Genomic DNA, 16,061 nt, shown 5'->3' with positions numbered 1-16,061 from the left:
TGTTTCTTCCTGGTTCTTACAAAATAAGAGACTCCTCTTCCTTCTTTATGAAGAAACATTGTTTCTGCCCAGAGGTAAACTCAAGGCAGTGGTTTGTAGGGATTGTGGGGGTGTCTCCATATCAGAAAACCCCAAGATACATGGATTCTCAGCTTATTTTCTTCACACTACCTGGTGGGACTTGGAGAGCTCATCCGGCTCACTAAACGGAGGGTTGTTTTATTTCCCAGAGTTTCAAGGCTCCTTAGAATGTTTTATCCTCAGAATATTGATAAGTGGTTGATGGCCAGCAGTTTGGGTGAAGGTTTAAGTTCCTAGTGGCTTATGTGGAGAGGTTTTTCTCTTTGTGCTGAGACCTTCTGAAAAAGCAAGGTCATAACTTTGAGTCCGTTCTCCCCTCCCCCCACCTTTTCCACCAACCCCCCTACAGATGTTTTTATTAGTTGCTTCTATATCTTTACAGAGTTCATTTATGCAAACACAAGTCTATGTGGCGACTTGCCTTTCTATGTTTGTTCTTTACACGAAAGGTAATGAATGACTTAAAAGAACTTTTTAAAGAGAAACCAGTAATGTAGTCCAGAGACTAGATACACACCCACCACCACCACTCCTGTGGATGCTTTTTGTCATTTCCCAGTTCTTGGTCCTGCAGCCTGGTGTTTAGGCTCCAACTTTCTTAGCCACCTGGTGGCCATGAGAAGCCATTGCACCCAGTGAACAGGAGCACCTGTACTTCATTAAGAGCAGGGCTTCTCCAAAGTGCCAGGACGCACGGCTCATCTGGGATCTTGTTGAGACGCAGATCCTGATGAGGTAGGTCTGGAGTGGGGCCGCGGGAGTCAGCCTTTGTACTGAGCTCTCAGGTAACATCGGGGTCTGTCGTCCATGGGAGTACAGGGATAGATGGAAGCCATCTCCTCAGTTCTGGGTTCACATTGGAATCTCTTGGAGAGATTTAGAAATTGCTAATGTCTGGGCCCTACCCCCCAAGGACTCTGGTGTCTGGTGCAGCCAAGATTGAGAAGCACTGAGTTAGGGCCAGAGCCACACTCTATTTTTTTTTTTTTCATTGATTTTCTTAAAGGGAGAGAGAGGGAGACATTGGTTTAGCTGTTCCACCTATTTGTGCATTTTTTGGTTGACTCCTGTATGTGCCCTGACTGGAGACCAAATCCACAACCCTGATGCATCAGGATGACGCTCTCACCAACTGGGCCACCTGGTCAGGGCTGGAGCCACACTCTTGAATGGGTTTTAAAGCTGCTGCGAACATTTGCAGTAATTAATTCCCTTCATTAGTAACTGTAGTTCATTAAAAGCACATGGAAAGCACCTTGGCCGCAGTCTAGGCCAGCCTGGTCACTCAAGGTGAGCGGATCAGTCAGGGCTGCCTGTGTTGTCGGGCGGAGTGGTCCTGGTACGCACCATCCAGTCAGGCCGCTTGCAGTGTAGGGGGTTTGAAATGTTTGTGCTGTCACATTTTAAAATCAGCTTATCTAAAAGCAGTGCTCCCTGATTTGACTGTTGAAATGGGTCCCTGTCCCCAAATAAATACCTTGCCCAGACATCACTAACAGAATACACTGTTTCAACACTTACCACTGGATGGCCCCTGAGATAGGTCTGAAGCTTGTACAGTCATTCAGGCCAACAGTTGGACCAGCCATTGTTATTAATTAGCTGTGCCCTTCCTTCTTCCTCACTCGTGAACTCTCTCAGTGTCCAAGTGCCCTCCGCGTTCCCAGCCTGTGCTGGGCTCTGCTGAGTGGAGAGGAGGCTGTGGCTCCATCCGTCTGCAGAGGAGTCAGACGGTGATCAACAGTCCCACAGTAGAACCTCCCTGAGTCCCCAGACCAGGGACAGGGCAGTGTGAGTCCCTGGATGGTAGGACAGATTTCGTAAGAAAGTAGTGATGGACTAAAACTGAAGGGTGAGCAAAAGTTGGAATAGCAGTGTTCTGGGCAGGAGATATGGGGGTCTTATGTCATGGCCTGTTCTCAGAATGATTGGCAGTTGGAATTGGCACTGGGGGTGGGGGGCACACAGTGTAAAGCTGGGCAGTGGCAGCTGGAAGGCAGATGGGACCTGAGAGCCCCAGGGAAGGCATAAAGTGCTTGAAGGAGAGGCGTGACAGAATTGGGTCTCTGTGTCAGTGACCCTCTGACAACAGTGTGCAAGGATTGTCCATCTGAAAGTGTCCATGAGGCTGTGCTAAGCAGGACTCTGCCCTCTCTTTCTGCAGGAAAATCCCGCCCGTGCCCAGCACCACATCGCCCGTCTCCACACGTGTTCCTCACCGGACAAACTCTGTGCCCACGTCACAGTGTGGGGTCAGCTATCTGGCAGCAGCCACCATGTCTACATCCCCAGTCCTGCTCTCATCCACCTGCATCTCCCCAAACAGCAAATCGGTACCAGCTCATGGAACCACACTAAATGCACAGCCTGCCACATCCGGGGCAATAGACCCCGTGTGCAGTATGCAATCCAGACAAGTGTCCTCCTCCTCCTCGTCCCCCTCCACACCCTCCGGCCTGTCCTCAGTGCCCTCCTCCCCTATGTCCAGGAAACCTCAGAAGTTGAAATCCAGCAAGTCTCTAAGGCCCAAGGAGCCCTCTGGTGGCAGCACTAACTGTCACAACTCCAGCAGCAGCAGTGCCAGTGGCACCTCAGGAAAGAAACGCAAAGCTGGTTCCCCACTCTTAGCTCACTCTTCCTCCTCGGCCGCCACCGCCTCTTCTTCCCATTCCGTGGAGTCTTTTAGGAAGAACTGTGTGGCCCACTCTGGACCTCCTTACCCCTCCACCGTGACATCTTCCCATGGCATCAGCCTAAACTGCGTGACAAACAAAGCGAACTCGAGTGTCCGGCATGAGCAGTCAGGGAGGGGCGCCCTTGGAGGGAGCCCTGCCGAGTCCATCAAGAGGATGAGTGTGATGGTGAACAGCGGCGACTCCACACTCTCCCTCGGCCCGTTCATCCACCAGGCCAGCGAGCTGCCCGTCAATTCCCACGGCAGTTACTCACACACTCCTCTCGACAAACTCATAGGAAAGAAGAGAAAGTGCTCGCCTGGCTCGAGTGGCGGCGGCAGCAGCAGCAGCAGCAGCAAACCCACAAAGGTTGCCAAATTGCCAGCCATGAACAACGTCCACATGAAACACCCAGGCACCAGCCCAGGGACACAAGGTCTGACGAACAGCTCCTTCCTCCATCAGGTAGGAAACGGACCGTGAGCCCTGCGGGGTGCCAGCTTCTCTCCCTTGACATCTCTCCCTCGCGTGGACGCCTGTGGGGGTGGGGTGGGTGGATTGCTTATAAACCGATGGCCAGCTTTCTGGTGTCTTTTAAGAAAAGGACACTTTTCTTAAGTGTCCTTAGGTGCTCGTGGCCATATGCCTCTCTCTGCCAAAATTTCTGATGACCTGGAAGATGTCCCTGGATTGGGAAGCCACAGCAGCGCATTTCAGCAGATAGGACGGTAGAAACCATCCTGTGTGACGGCAGAGTCCCTCCCCGTAGCCAACGAGCATCGTCCTCGGAGACAGCGTGTGTCTGTGATGCTGTTCGGGCAGGAGACGGGCTCTTTTCTGGAGAGCAGTTCTTTAGTATGTTCCTCAGGAGAAAGCTGGGCTAAACTCAAACTGACTGAGAAAGGGATGATCTAAATTTTAAAGAGAAAGAGCTTTTAATATTTTTTCCATCAGAGAATTTTTTATTTTCTGGTTAACTCTCTCTGTCTGTTTTCCCCTTCCTGTTTTCCAGGGAGGCAGGAAGAGAAGTATGGGCATAGCAGAAGACTAAACTCTCTTAAGTCAGTTGATTCAAAAGCAGTCTGGCTGGTGCATGTGCAGTGGCAGCGCGGGCGTGGACCCTTAGCTGACTGGGCCTTCCCTCTCCCCCGCCTCTGCCTCTCCCTCTCCTCGCTCCTCCACCGCACTGTTCTCCTGCCTCTCCTTCGGCCATCCCTCCAGCTCCCTTTGCTCTGCCCTCCAGCTCATCTCTCATCTTGTTATTTCATTCATCAGGATCTCTCCTCACCTTGCTTACGAACAGGAATTTCAGCAGCATCACCCCAGAGCCCTGACTTAAAATGTGAGGCTCTTTTTGTTTGTTTGTTTGTTTGTTTGTTTCCTTCCTCATCTTTAGAACCTAACTCAAATGCCAGGTTAGGACTTTTTCAGAAAATACCAAGGAGTTTCTTATTGTGATATAATTTTTTTAACATCTGTGTGAATTAATACCCAGTGCCAAAAGTCTAGGGGATTATACCCTTAATTTTAGAGCAGCTGCTTGAATTCTATTTGAGCCTCAAGTACACATGGGCTATTTGTGTATTGTTTAGTTCTTTCAGCAGGGGTCCTGGACAGGTGACAGTCCTTTTCGTCTTGGTTTGTAGTTACTGCTTACATGTAGCTTGTGACAAGTATAAAACTGTGGTGCAAACACCACAAGAATGGCGTACCATCCCTCAGAACTCCCTTCTGAGTGTGGTTTCCTGACTCTCCGTGAACCTGCAGGAGGGCTGTTCCGTTGCGTGGAGACGCCCACTTGGCATTCCTGGGTAGTGTGCCTTCACGCAGACAGGGCTGCAGCCCGTGCTGCCCGGAACAGGGTGGAAGAGGCCAGGCAGGCGCTGCGGAGAGCTCCGTGCCTGCGGAGAGCGGGCCTGGCAGCCCCACCTACGCTCTCACTGATGTGTTACTGTTTCAGAGAGGTCCTGCAGGTCCAGATTTGCATGAGAAATTTGGCCATTTTTTAAAGCTATGTAGTTTTTTGTGGTGTTTTGTTTTTAATCTGATACTGCCCACACAGGCTGAGTTTGGGTGTGAGCTGACAGCTTGCCGCCCCTGATTTCCATGGTTGAGGCTTGTATCCACCAAAACAGGCAGCCCGAGTGTCCGTGCTGTTCTCTACATTAGTTTCCACGAGCCTGTATTTGAGAATGATTCCTCTGTGCGTTGGCATACTTTTTATTATGCTGCACAGATCCCGGGGATGGGGAAGCCATGGCTAGAAATCAGAGGATCTGTGAACCTCAAAAATGGTTGTATATTTTTATGTCTATGCTCATTTACTGCAAGAGGGACCCTATACCTTTCTTTCAAATCTCAAAGGGACCCATGACTCCAAAATGCTTTAAAGAACACTGCTCTTAGCAAAGTAGGAACCTCACCTCACTGTTCCTCATGGAGTCAGCTTGAAAGCAGATAAAGCCCCCTACATAAGGGAACAGATGCAGTGGGACGTGCTAGGAAGCCTAGGAGAAGGGGCAGGGTAGCCGCCCCTCCCCACCAGTCTGTTTGTGGCCAGAGCTCCCTCTACCCCAGCAAGGGCACTGCTTCGGGTGTGAGTTCTCACACCTGTGTGGGTAGCCCATTTGACCTTGTTCAGTTCTTAGTTGGAATACCTTCAAGGAAAAAGAATCCATAAATAAAACCAAAGGCAAATATGTGAACTTTTTTTCTAAGTTAGAAGCCCAGTCTGCATCTCTTCTAAACAGTTTTCTGAAACTCGGTGTTTGTGTGTGTGTGTGTGTGTGTGTGTGTGTGTGTGTGTGTGTGTTGTTAAGCCTTATCAAGGATACTTTTCCATTGATTTTTAGATAGAGTGGAAGGGAGGGAGGGAGAGAGAAACATCCATGTGAGAGGGACACATGGATTGGTTGCCTCCCACACAACCCCAGCCAGGGCCGGGGATCCAATCTGCAACCCAGGTATGTGCCCTTGACTGGGAATCAAACCCACAACCCTTCCATCTGAGGGCCAATGCTCTAACTGCTGAGCCAGCCGGCCAGGGCTAAAACTCAGGGTTTTAGAATGATTATGTCCAAGATCATGATAGCTTTTGAAAGTTGGGACCATATACTTTAGCTGATTGCCCCTGGCATCGCCAGTCAGTAAAGACTAGAGACCTGTGGCCTTGGATGTTCCTGTTTAGTATTAGGGTGGCGAGTATACCACCACTCATCCACCTGTTTGTTGTTTCCTCACCCCCTCTTTTTTGAAAGCCAAAGACCCGTCCCTGACAACTGAAAATAGCACGGGGAGGAATAATCTGGACACTTTTGATGACAAGTTACACCTCCACTCAGCACTCTGGACTCCAAGATGCCTTTGAGCGTCTCCCAGCCTCCTGTGGGCTCCAGGGCAGAGCTGCGGCTGTTGGAGCGAGGTCCCCCTGGAGCTGTGCCTGTAGCAGTGAGTACTCGTGAAGGACACTGGGTCGAGCTCAGCCACCGAACTGCTTGTCAGTGTTAGAGTGGTCTGGGCTGCTTGCTACCAGACTGTGAGAGACGTCTGTTTGTTCTTTTAACTTGCAGTATATCACAAAGCCACTCTTCCAGCAGATTGGCTGGGTGAAAGAATGTTCTGCAAGAACATTACTGTAGACTTTTCTCCCTCCTCTCCCACCCCACTTCTGTTTTACACTGTCCTCTGCAGGTCACTAGCAGTTAGGCACCTTAACTGGAGACACCTTCCAGAGGGGAGACAGAGCGCCACCCTGAGCAAGCTCTAGAGAAGGAGGGTTGTCGCTGGCTGTAATAGCAGTGTTCTGGGCCCGGAGTATGGTTGTTACTCATGCATCGTGACAGAGTAGCCTGTATTTTGCCTAGCATTTTGCAAGTAATTTGGGGTAAGAAACTATCAAAAGTTTCTAACTTACAGACTGGTTTAAAGCTATTGATGCCTGGAGAGCGAGTCCACACCATTTTAGAGGCTTACTTTTCATGGTACAAAAGTAATTCTATGTGATTAAAAAAAAAAAAAAAAAGGGAAAGAAAATGCAAACTAGTTTTGATCATGGAAAGCCAAATTGGGTGGTGGTGTGGATAAAATCACTATATGGGGAAATTTTTTTCCAAGATTTCCAAAGAGGTGGAATTTTTCTGTCCTTTAAGTCTTCATGTTAAATGGTATGGCAGATTGGGTTGATTGTCCTGCCCAGTCTCCTGTTTTCAAAAAACTGCCTTTATAAAATGAAATTGTCAGGATACAGCAGAAACTGTCCTTCACAGAGTCATTAATATACTGACCTGTTTCTTAGGCACTCTCTCCACTACCCTCAGTCTCCTCTGCGGACACGGTGCTGGACTGGGGTGATCTCTGCTTTGAGCACCCTCCCACGTCGTGTGTGCACTCCCCTCCTGCTGTTACAGGTGTTTGGTTGCCACTGGGGTAGGGAGCAGGTGCCCAGCAAGGGAGGGTGGCGAATCTGTCACATATCCATGCAGGGATGATGGATACAGGTCCAGTATTTCCCCAACACCTCCTCTTTTCTTGGGATTGATACCAGCCACCTTCCTGAGAGAGTTTCAGAGATGCTCCAGGATATTTTTTTTTAGTGCCCCACCCCAAAAGAAGCAGCTTAATATGTTAAAACATCATTGCTTAAGAAAGAATTTGGGGGATAAGTTGGAGCTTTTTAACAGGTGATTCCACCACCGCAGTTCCTGAAATGAGAACCAGGCACCTGTGCTTAGAACACACAAACTAGCTGAACACAGGGTAAATTTCCCAGGGTTCTGGTCACCCCCGGGCAGGACCCATCAGTGCAGCCTTTCTTCCCTACAATTGTTGGGTTACTTCAGTTTCAGGGAATTTCAAGTCAACAACAGGTAGAATGAATAAATACTTGGTTACCAGCCTAATAATGTGAATTGCTACAGAATTAATCTTATTATGTAAGAAAACAAAAACTTTATGCAGATACTTTAGCTATAAATTGGTGTAAAATGTTGATTTTTTTTTTTTAAGGATGGGGAATATCTTTTTCACTTATGCAATCAATCAAATGTTTTTAAATGATACTATAGGAGAGCTTAGTAAGGAGAGAGTCTGGACAGGCCAGTTTGATGTAGCTGGGACAAATCAGCCGCTGTTCCACCCCAGCGGAGGGAAGGAAGGTGAGAGGGATCAGAACGTACTCAGTGGATTCCTTGGTGACAAGTGCAATGGGGTATGGGTAGAATTTATTTTCGAGCCAAGGGGACTTGATGGTTATAAATAAAGTTGTTTTTACTGATGGAATTTATAGACAGATCATGTTGTTCCGAAAGATGTGAATAGGACCCACAGTATCAAGTTGGTTAATGTAGATATATCTAGGTTAGCGGTGTTGATTATTTGATTTCTTAGACTGAGGTTTTAATTTGATTTTATTATGTTTCCCGAGTACAGAGAGCATCGGGATTAGGAAATTAGCCATTTTGGATTCTGCCTGCCACAAACAGACATATTCTAAACAGTGCTATTAAATTTTAGACTGTTCAAATATTTTATTTTCTCCTACAACTTTTTATTATGATGAACAATTAAGACCATTTAAAGCATGGGAGTACAAGTATTTTTTTGAATTAAATTAACTTGCAAAAACCAAATTTGCAGTGGTTGGGTTGTTTCTAGACAGACTTTGGTATCAATTTAAAACCAAGATAATTTTTATATTCTTTCCAATAGAATTTCATGACAACTCCTGCAGTTTTCCTAACCTAAAAAAAAAGTGCTGCAATGCTGAACAAAGAATTATACAAAACCTACTTTTGTACCTTTATTTTGGAATTTCTTGTTCTATTATAAATATGGAAGTATCCCTATCTCAGAAGACATATTTTGTTAAAAATGAATTGTACATATTTAAATATGTATTTTTGCACAGGTCTTTTTTTCTGATATCCTGTTTTGGTACAATTGAGATCATCTAGTATTTATTTATTAATTAATAAAAGTAAATACCTTTTTATAATTTGAAGTGGTTCACTGCCAAGCCAATAGTTCTAGAACCTGCCTCCTTTACAGTATAAGGGATGCCTGTGTCCTGTGAACGTCCTTCTGTCCCTTTATCGTCTCGGGAGTGGATTCATACCGATGAAGTGGGCATTGCTTCTCCCTGGTTACCTGGTTTCCCAATAGATGACATGGAACTAAGTGACACACTGCTTTTCTTTTGTCCTATGTGAGAGAGAGTGTGCCTGTGCCTCTGTGTTTGTATGTGTACCCTCTGAGCACACGTGTGTGGGTATGTGATGTGGTTTAAACTAATGGAAAAAACTGAAAGTGCCTGAACCTAGTTTTAAGCTTAGACAGATTCTCTTTAAAAAGACTTGAATGTTCAGTTGAACTTTTGGAGTTTGCTTTTTCCACCTAAATACTGTTTCTAAAAATTTAGGGGAGGAGTTGAAAACCATCAATGCTGGTAATTTTATAAGGTATTTTAAAATCCAGACTTTTTGGTTCACAGGAATTGAACTGGTGATGGAGTGCCCAGTGGCACCAAGGGCACAGACCTTTTTGTCAGCCAGCAACTTACATGATGCGTCCGTTTTGTTATTCACTCATGATATTTGGGTTTCAAATAGAATATTTAAATTTTTTGTATTCCAAATATATAATACAAAGTACCTCTGAGAACATTTGGAAAAAATGTATAATTTGAAAAATGTAATTTATAAAGGCAGCTATCTTCCTGCAAGAGTTCTGTTGCCAAGGAATTTCTTAATATTTCTCATTCTGTCCTGGGGGAAATGTTGGGCTTTGGAAAATGATTGTTAAAAGTTTCATTGTTTAGAAGAAAATAATCATTTTTACATTTTGTGCAAAACATTTTACATTTTCAGATCATTGAAATGAGCACTACATACTGTCAGGTGACTATGGGGCTTGAAAGCATTTTGCTGTTATTTTGAGCTTGGTTATAAAAGCAATCTCCTGTGTTAAATGTGTGACTAGTTTGATGATTTGTGCACAGAATCAAGAGCATCTCAGCTGGACTTTGTGTTGGCTGCTGTATAGACCATGAACAAATGTCAAGGGGTAGAAAATTACTTTGGATATTTAAAAGAGAAGAACTATATAGTCTATTTGTTTTGTAACAAGTTTCTGTAAATAAAATAATTTATACTATTTATAAGAAAAAGTTGTGCTTTGCTTTATGAGAAATTAGTTTGTGGAACAAACATGTTACTAAATGGGCAATAAAATGAGGACTTCTCAATAAATAAGGTTGGCTACATGACTATCTCACATGTTCCTCCTCGTCGTGATACGGAGCCCCTTTGCCCCTTTGTCACCAGACGCCCTTGCGAAGCACCTTCCTTTCGTTTCCTCTCTCGACAAGCCAGGTGCTTCTGAGGGCCTAGGATGTTTCCATTCTCGGGCACAGCGCTGTGCCTTGGACAAATTGAAAACTGTAAACAGTGAACACTACTGCATTCTTGCCCTGCAGGTTAATCAACAAAGGGGAGTTGATAGATTGAGAAACACGTCCTACTTGTACTTGTTTATATGTAAATTAGATGGCACGTGGTTTAGAGGTAAGTTTTTTAACCAGAGCTGTTCTGGTCTCTTCCTTGTTTTTACATACCTCTCTTATTGGCAATACAAGTGCATTTTAGTATTACCCAGAGCAGAACATAATCTGTTATTCCAGAAACTGGCCAGTTTTATCATTTGCAAATAAACCATTCTAATAAATTACAAATTATTTGTGTCGCTTAAAATAAGGAAAGCAAACAAACAAAAAATAAATAAAGGAAGCAACGAATTTATGTGTGGAAAAAAGATCCTTCATGTAAGGCTTACATGAAGGAGTCAGGCTGGCTTCAAGCCCACTGCCCCGTGGACTTCCCATTCCCTCCTAGACCAACCGACTACTCAAATGCATCCCTGAGAAGCTCCCTGTGGATAGCTCCTTTCACCTTGGCTTTCCCCCTTAAACTTCCTGGGAAAAGATGTTCAACTACTCAATCTCTTCCTTTTTTTCTTCCTTTCCCTTCCTCGCAGGCGACCTGACTAAGGAAAGCAAGAGACTACCCCAATTCGAGGAAGAGTGTTATACTTGTGGATCTTGGTGTATTGGGAATTTGCAGCAGAACAGCAGGTGAGGTCATCTAGGCCGAAGCAGCAAACCCAGCAAGCACAGGTGTGAAGAAATGCAGACTAGAGCCCGGCCAGTGTGCCTCAGCGGATGGAGCATTGTCCATGGACTGAGCTACCCATTTGATTCTCAGTCAGGGCACATGCCCAGGTTGCAGGCTCAATCCCCAGAAGGGGGTGTGCAGGGGGCAGCCGATCCGATCCATGTTTGATGTTTCTATCTCTCCCTCCCTCCTCTCTCTAAAAAAAATCAATAAAAACATTTTTTTAAATGTAGAATTGAGAATAATTCTGGATGAAGCTTGCTGGGAGGGGTGATAGGGTTGGAGAAGTGGGTGCCAGATAGTGAAAGACCTTAAATGTTATGGGCCTTCACCTTAGGGATGTACCGTTTCGCCAGCTGTAACTAGTGGAGCCCAGAGACTTCCATGGTCCCAGCATGGTGAAACTGCCAAAATTGGAAAATCAAAGAAGCACTTAAATCTCTCCCTTTTTCTTGCATTTTGATTATCTTTTGCCTTAAATTTGTCTTCACCCTTGTATCTCTCAAGTCCTAATCAAAAAGCTCCCCGTAAACCAAGCCTCAACCCTCTCCCCCTTCTTCCTACTTTCTGCTCTTGCAGTTGCCTCTTTCTAATAAACTCCTGCTTCTATTACTAATGGAAGGGAATTAGCTTTTCACCTTGTAAGGCTGTAATTTTTGGTATCTATTATTATTTTTCACAATCAAAGCCCAGGGACCAAAGCTGCCATTAGCAGAGTATGTCTTACAAGGGAGAGCGACACTGTCAGCCAAAGAAAAATATTTCAGGGGAAGGGTAGAATCAAACTTATAATACTTTTCAAAAATCCCCATCACTGCCCTGGCCGGGTGGCTCAGTTAGTTGGAGTGTTGTCCATAACATCAAAAGGCTGTAAGTTTGATTCCTCATCACAGCACATACAGAAGGCAACCAATCAATGTTTCTCTGTCTCCCTTCCTCTCTCTCAAAATCAATAAACATCCTCAAATGAGGATAAAAAAATAAACAAAGAAAATCCCCATCACATGGGGTGCTCCAGTAACTATGGAAGACACAATGACTGGTAAGAAGAACCTTGGGGCAAAAGTAAGTTACAAAGTTGTTGTAATAATCCAGGTTAAGAGTTACTACATTTCCTAAGGTGGTGACCACTGGGGATAAAGAGAGGACCAGATTATAGAGGTATTTTAAAGGAAGAACCAATAGGCCTTCAGGCCTAATTACGTTGAATGTTAAAGGGAAGAGTGAGTCTCAAACACACTGTACAGGTTTCTAGTTTGGCCAAACTGGTCGATGAGCTTTAAGTGAAATACATGATATGGAGACAGAGAAGGAAAAAACAACAGTGAAATTGAGTTGCTGGTGGGACATTAAAGTTTAGTAACCAGTGGCTATATCAGTCTAGATGGAGATTTAGAGGAGGTTTGAGGCTATAACATAGGGTTGTCTTTCACTTTTATTTATTTTTTTATTAATTAATTTTTCTTACAGATGTTTCTCCTTTTCCCCCCACTGATTCCCCCTTCCCCTCCCTCCCTGCCCTGTCCCCAGTTTGTTGTCCATGTCCATTGTTCATGCATACATGCATATAAGTTCTGTGGTTTATCTCTCCCCCACCACCCCCTCTTCTGGGGATTGTCAGTCTGTACCCCACTTCCACGTCTCTGGGACTACCCCATTCCTCAGACTGTTATGTTCATTATATTCTGTATATAAGTGAGATCATATGAAACTTGTCTTTCTCTGTTTGGCTTGTTTCACTTAGGATGATACTTTCCAGGTCCCTCCATGTCGTCTCAAAGGATAAGAGATCTTTCTTTCTTACCGCTGCATAGTACTCCATTGTGTATATGTACCACTGCTTTTTTATCCATTCGTCTACTGATGGACACTTGGGCTATTTCCAGATCTTAGCTATTGTAAATAGTGCTGCTATGAACATGGGGGTACATATATTCTTTCTGATTGGTGTTTCAGACGTCTTAGGGTATATTCCTAGAAGTGGGATCACTGGGTCAAATGGCAGTTCAATTTTTAATTTTTTGAGGTAACACCATATTGTTTTCCATAGTGGCTGCACCAGTCTGCATTCCCACCAGCAGTGTACTAGAGTCCCCTTTTCTCCACACCCTCGCCAACACTTGTTCGATTATTTGTTGATGGCAGCCATTCTGACAGGTGTGAGGTGATACCTCCTTGTTTTAATTTGCATCTCTCTGATGATTAGTGATGTTGAGCATTTCTTCATATGTCTCTTAGCCATTTGTATGTCCTATTTGGAGAGGTGTCTATTTAGTTCCTCTGCCCATTTTTTAATTGGGTTCTTTGTCTTTCTCTTGTGGAGTTGTATGAGCACTCTATATATATTGGAAATTAACCCTTTATCTGATATATCATTGGCAATTATGCTCTCCCATACAGTGGGTAGCCTTTCCGTTTTGATGATTGTATCTTTTGCTGTGCAGAAGCTTTTGAGTTTGATATAGTCCCATGTGTTCATTTTCTCCTTTGTTTCTATTGCCTTAGGTGATGTATCAGTGAAAATTCTGCTGCATATGATGTCTGAAATTTTGTTGCCCACAGTTTCTTCTAGGATTTTTATGGATGCATGAGTCACATTTAAGTCTTTTATCCATTTTGAGTTTATTCTGTGTAGGGTGTAAGTTGATGGTCTAGTTTCATTTTTCTGCATGTAGCTGTCCAATTTTCCCATCACCATTTATTAAAGAGGCTGTCCTTACTCCACTGTATGCTCTTGCCACCTTTGTCAAATATTAATGGAGCATATTGCCTTGGGTTCATTTCTGGGTTCTCTGTTCTGTTCCACTGGTCTATATGCCTGTTCTTGTGCCAGTACCAGGCTGTTTTGATTACAGTGGCTTTGTAGTATAACCTGAAATCTGGTAATGTGATCCCTCCAACTTTGTTCTTCTTTTTCAAGCTTGCTGTGGCTATTCGAGGTCTTTTTTGGTTCCATATGAACTTTTGAAGTACTTGTTCTAATTCTGTGAAGTATGCCGTTGGTATTTTGATGGGGATTGCATTGAATCTGTAGATTGCTTTGGGTACTATGGACATTTTCATGATGTTAATTCTTCCGATCTATGAACAGGGTATGTGCTTCCACTTTTTTTATATCTTCTTCTATTTCTTTTTCAATGACCTGTAGTTTTCTGCAAATAGGTTCTTTATTTCTTTGGTTAAGTTTATTCCTAGGTATCTTAATTTTTTTGCCTCAATGGTAAATGGGATTGTTTTCTTAGTTTCTCTTTCTGTGAGTTCATCATTGGTGTATAAGAATGCCATCGATTTCTTGACATTAATTTTGTATCCTGCCACTTTTCCAAATTCATTTATTAAGTCTAGTATATTTTTGATTGAGTCTTTGGGGTTTTCTACATATAGTATCATGTCATCTGCAAATAATGACAGTTTCACTTCCTCCTTTCCAATTTGGATCCCTTTTATTTTTTCTTCTTGTCTGATTGCTTTGGCTAAGACTTCCCGTACTGTTTTAAAATCAGAGTGGCGAAAGTGGGCATCCTTGCCTTGTTCCTGTTCTTAAGGGAAATGCTTTTAGTTTTTGCCCATTGAGTATGATGTTGGCTGTAGGTCTTTCATATATGGCCTTTATTATGTCGAGATATGATCCCTCTATTCCCACATTGCTGAGCGTTTTTATCAGAAATGGATGCTGGATTTTGTCGAAGGCTTTTTCGGCATCTATTGATATGATCATGTGGTTTCTATTCATTTTATTTATGTGGTGTATCACATTTATTGATTTGCGAATATTGTACCAGCCTTGCATCCCTGGGATGAATCCCACTTGGTCATAGTGAATAATTTTTTTGATGTATTGCTGGATCAAATTGGCTAGTATTTTGTTCAGGATTTTGGCGTCTATGTTCATCAGGGATGTTGGCCTGTAGTTTTCTTTCTTTGTAGTGTCTTTTTCTGGTTTAGGAATTAGAATTATGCTGGCCTCATAGAATGAGTTTGGAAGTCGTCCTTCTTCTTGAATTTTTTGAAATAGTTTGAGGAGAATGGGTGTTAGTTCTTCTTTGAATGTTTGGTAAAACTCCCCCATGAAGCCATCCGGGCGTAGGCTTTTGTTTGCTGGGAGAGTCTTGATTACATCTTCAATTTCTTCTGTTGTTATTGGTCTGTTCAAGTTTTCTCTCTTCCTGGTCCAGTTTTGGGAGACTATGTGTTTCTAGAATTTTATCCATTTCGCTTAGATTGTCAAATTTGTTGCCATATAATTGTTCATAGTAGTTGTTAATGATCTTTTGTATTTCTGTGGTGTCAGTTGTTACTTCTCCTCTTTCATTTCTGATTTTGTGTATTTGGGCTCTCTCTCTTTGTTTCTTGGTGAGTCTAGCAAAGGGTCCATCAATCTTGTTTATCTTTTCGAAAAACCAGCTCTTTGTTTCATTGATCCTTTGAATTGTTTTTTTGGACTCTATGTCATTTATTTCTGCTCTGACCTTTACTATTTCCTTTCTTCTACTTGCTCTGGGGTTTTCTTTTTGTTTGCTCTCTAGTTCTTTAAGTTGTGCGGTTAGATAGTCTATTAGAGATTTTTCTTGTTTTTTGAGGTAGGCCTGTAGTGCTATGAACTTCCCTCTCAGAACTGCTTTCACTGCATCCCATAGATTTTGTGTTGTTGTGTGTTCATTTTCATTGGTTTCCAGGAAGTTTTTCATTTCTTCCTTGATCTCCACAGTAACTTATTCATTGTTTAATAACATGCTATTTATCTTCCATGTGTTCAGATGTCTTTGTATGTTTCTCTTGCAATTGATTTCTAGTTTCATGCCATTGTGATCTGAGAAGATGCTTGATATGATTTCAGTCTTCTTGAACTTGTAGAGACTTAGTTTGTGCCCTAACATGTGGTCTATCTTTGAGAATGTCCCATGTGCACTTGAGAAGAATGTGAATTCTGCGGTTTTGGGGTGTAATTCTCTGTAGATATCTATTAAATCCATTTGGTCTAGTGCTTCAGATAGAGTCTCTGTTCCTTGCTAATTTTTTGTCTAGAGGATCTATCCAGTGATGACAGTGGGGTGTTGAAGTCCCCTGCTATGATTGTATTGTTGTCGATTTCTCCTTGGAAGTCCTCCAGAAGATTTTTGATATATTTTGGTGCTCCTAT

At 43.5% G+C, this 16,061-nt stretch overlaps 1 protein-coding gene across 38 annotated transcripts in view; it reads left to right on the top strand.

The window, feature by feature from the left end:
- ATXN7 (ataxin 7) overlaps positions 1–10,883 on the top strand; it is a 120,867-nt gene extending 109,984 nt beyond the window's left edge. For 27 of the 38 annotated variants that reach the window (XM_036266678.1, XM_036266680.1, XM_036266679.1 and 24 more), the window contains 3 exons: positions 2,246–3,221; positions 4,032–4,098; positions 6,014–6,203. In XM_036266678.1, coding sequence (XP_036122571.1) covers positions 2,246–3,221; positions 4,032–4,098; positions 6,014–6,123 — 1,153 coding nt within the window. In that variant the 3' untranslated portion in view covers positions 6,124–6,203. Of the gene's footprint in view, positions 1–2,245; positions 3,222–4,031; positions 4,099–6,013; positions 6,803–9,619; positions 10,316–10,784 lie in introns of those variants that run through there. The other 11 variants (XM_036266669.1, XM_036266668.1, XM_036266650.1 and 8 more) reach the window with 5 other exon arrangements.
- The last annotated feature ends 5,178 nt before the right edge of the window (positions 10,884–16,061 follow it).

The sequence above is a fragment of the Molossus molossus genome, unplaced genomic scaffold (assembly GCF_014108415.1).
Source record: "Molossus molossus isolate mMolMol1 unplaced genomic scaffold, mMolMol1.p scaffold_m16_p_18, whole genome shotgun sequence".
NCBI lineage: Eukaryota > Metazoa > Chordata > Mammalia > Chiroptera > Molossidae > Molossus > Molossus molossus.
The sequence above is the reverse complement of the archived record's forward strand: the minus strand, read 5'-3'. Positions and strand labels throughout refer to the sequence as shown.